At 39.6% G+C, this 2,782-nt stretch overlaps 1 protein-coding gene across 1 annotated transcript in view; it reads right to left on the bottom strand.

Annotated features, from left to right (window-relative positions):
* Positions 1-2,009: 2,009 nt before the first annotated feature.
* Positions 2,010-2,782, bottom strand: part of LOC103586887 (nitric oxide-inducible gene protein-like) — a 1,944-nt gene continuing 1,171 nt past the window's right edge. The window contains 1 exon segment of the mRNA XM_008568235.1: positions 2,010-2,207. Within this exon segment, the coding sequence (XP_008566457.1) occupies positions 2,010-2,207 (198 nt within the window).

Below are 2,782 nucleotides of genomic sequence, written 5' to 3' on the forward strand. Positions count from 1 at the left end.
AAAAAAAAAAAAAAATAGATTTGGGGCAGGCCCGTGGCTCACTCGGTAGAGTGCGGTGCTGATAACACCAAGGCCCCGGGCTTGGATCCCATATTGGGATGGCCGGTTCGCTCACTGGTTGAGCGCGGTGCTGCCAACACCAAGCCAAGGGTTGAGATCCCCTTACCGGTCATCTTTTGAAAAAAAAAAAAAAATAGATTTGAGGTCTTTGAGAAAGAATTGTTAAGTATTGATTAGCTTTACACTTTAATAAGCTAAATTTGCATTTTATAATTACTGGTGTAAAAACAAAAGAAACAGCATTTAGCTTCCAAACCTAGGAGAAAGAAAAACAGGAGTAATAAAAATAATCATCAGAAAAAGAAAAAAAGAAAGAAGAAACATCGAATAGGCAGGACAAATAGAAAGTATGGAATAAGATGATAGATATAAATTCAAATATATTTTAACCATTACATTGTTAATGGACTAAATGTTCCAGTTAGAAGACAAAGATTGTCAAACTGGACAACAAAACAAAAGTCAAGTATATGAGGTTTAGAAGAAACACCTCTAAGACATTAAGATACAGAAAGATTGAAAAAAAAAAAAAGGGAAAAAATTTTTCTTGCAAATACTAACCCAAACAAAGCCAATGTAGTAATAACAATTAGATTTTAGGACAAAGAGCATTAATAGTGATGAAAAGGGACTTTCATGATGAAATCAGGTAGATATGTCAGGAAGGTACAACAAGATTTAATTTGTGCCTAATAACATAGCCTCAAAATAAATAAAAACGGACAGAATAGGAGAAATAAACACATTCACAATCATAGAGGGAGATTTTTAACATACTTCTTTCAGTAATTGATAGAGCAGGGCAAAAAATCAGTACAGATATAGATGATTTGAGCAATATGACTAACAAATCTAATATGCACATATAAAATCCTCTGACCACAATGTAATTTAGGTAGAAATCATTCACAAAGAGAGAACTAGAAAAAAGTCCTTTATGTTTGGAAATTAAGAAACACACTTGTAAATAACTCATGGGTCAAAGAAATCACATGGAAATTATAAAACATTTTGAACTGAAGGAAACAAAATTACTAACATAAGATTGGTCTCGGGAGAAAGTCTAGATAGAAGAGAGACTTTGGATTAAACAGCTTCTGAGTGGATGAATTCAACTAGGGAGCACATGTAGTAAAGGGCTCCCTAGAATCTTTTAAAACACAGGTAAACAAGGAGGGAGTCAGGGACAATAAGCAAAGATGATCAGAAAGTACCTCTGAGACCGGAGTGAGTGGGGACCATGTCCCAGCCTCCATGCTCCACCCATGGGCCTCTTGCCTATCCTTCCTGGGTGCAGTCAGCACTGAAAGAGATCACAGTCTAGTGCTTTGGAGGGCCTTCCTCAAGATTGTTTAAGTCCTCCTCCAGTGCCTGGGACTAAGCAAGACCAGACCTGGTACTACCGAGGAAGTAGTTGCCAGAAATGCTTCCCTTGATATTTCCTAAGTCTTGCTTTTGTGCCTGGGACAGTGCCATTTCTTCTATTTGAAGCCCTCTCTAACCCTCTAGATCATACTCAGTGTGTACCATATGCCCTGAGAAGCTCTGGGACTTGAGCCTATGGAATCGCCCTGGGTCTCAAGAGTAGATAATTCCCACTAGTTACAGCACTATCTTTTTCACAATATAGTACAAGGTTGGGCTACCAGAATGGTGCTGACAGATCTTAAGTGACTCGCACTTTGGGCACAAGATGAGTTCAGTGTATTGGGCTACCAAAGGTGACCACTGACCTTTGGGATTGAGTTGTGTTTGTAGGCCTGTGCATTGGCTCTCTCGGATCTGTGAGGGTACTGGAAGTTATTCTTTACCCTGTTTGCCTCCTACCACTGATACCAGTAAGGTCACCCTATCCCCCTCTGCAGGTTCTACATCTTATGTCAGATCATCTCTGTGTCCTCTGAGGCCTTTCAAGACTGTTGTTCCACAGTGCCAAAGGGCCCTTCTAATCAGTATCCTTTCTTGTTTCCAATTGCTAATGACATTGTGCTCTCAGGTTTGGGCTTAAGCCATTCTGATGGAGGGATGGACATTTCTTGCACAAATGAAACCACTCTTCTTGCTCCACCCATGGGCCTCTTGCCTATACTTCCTGAGTGCAGCCAACATTGAAAGAGATCACAGTCTAGGAATGCAGTAATTACAGGCTAAAAGTTCAAGAGAAGACATGGTTGGAATATGTGTTCAATGTTTATGCTACAAAAGCCCAAATGGTAAATATGTGACTAGAAAATGAATTATTATTCACATTTTCTTGCATACATTGGGTAGGACTTGCATTTTTGGTAAACGTCAGTGAAGCAGTTAACAACCTTTGAATCACTGGATCACCATTGTGCCAGTACTCACAGTGGCACAATGGATGCAGCATCATGAATGATGTAACCAACATTAAATGATTAGGGCATTGCAGAGGCAAGATCTATGTAGTCAATACAAATAGGTTCTGAAAATTCTTGGCATTGCGAATACTAACACCATTGCTACTCTTATCGCAGTGGGAAATATGAAATTAGCCAGGGATGGCACATTGCACAAAAAGAACATAGAGTATTTCCTAGTCCTGAAGAAGAGATGGTGCTTGTATACTAAGAATCTCTGCACGCACCAACTGGACAAGAAACACGCACCTTTTCTCTAGTCATTATTCTAAATCTTCACTGATAAACCACTCTACCATACAGGGGCCCATGAATCTTGCAATACATCTTTGGGGGGCTAG

This window comes from Galeopterus variegatus, unplaced genomic scaffold (genome assembly GCF_000696425.1).
Source record: "Galeopterus variegatus unplaced genomic scaffold, G_variegatus-3.0.2 Scaffold389, whole genome shotgun sequence".
In the NCBI taxonomy this organism is placed as follows: Eukaryota; Metazoa; Chordata; class Mammalia; order Dermoptera; family Cynocephalidae; genus Galeopterus; species Galeopterus variegatus.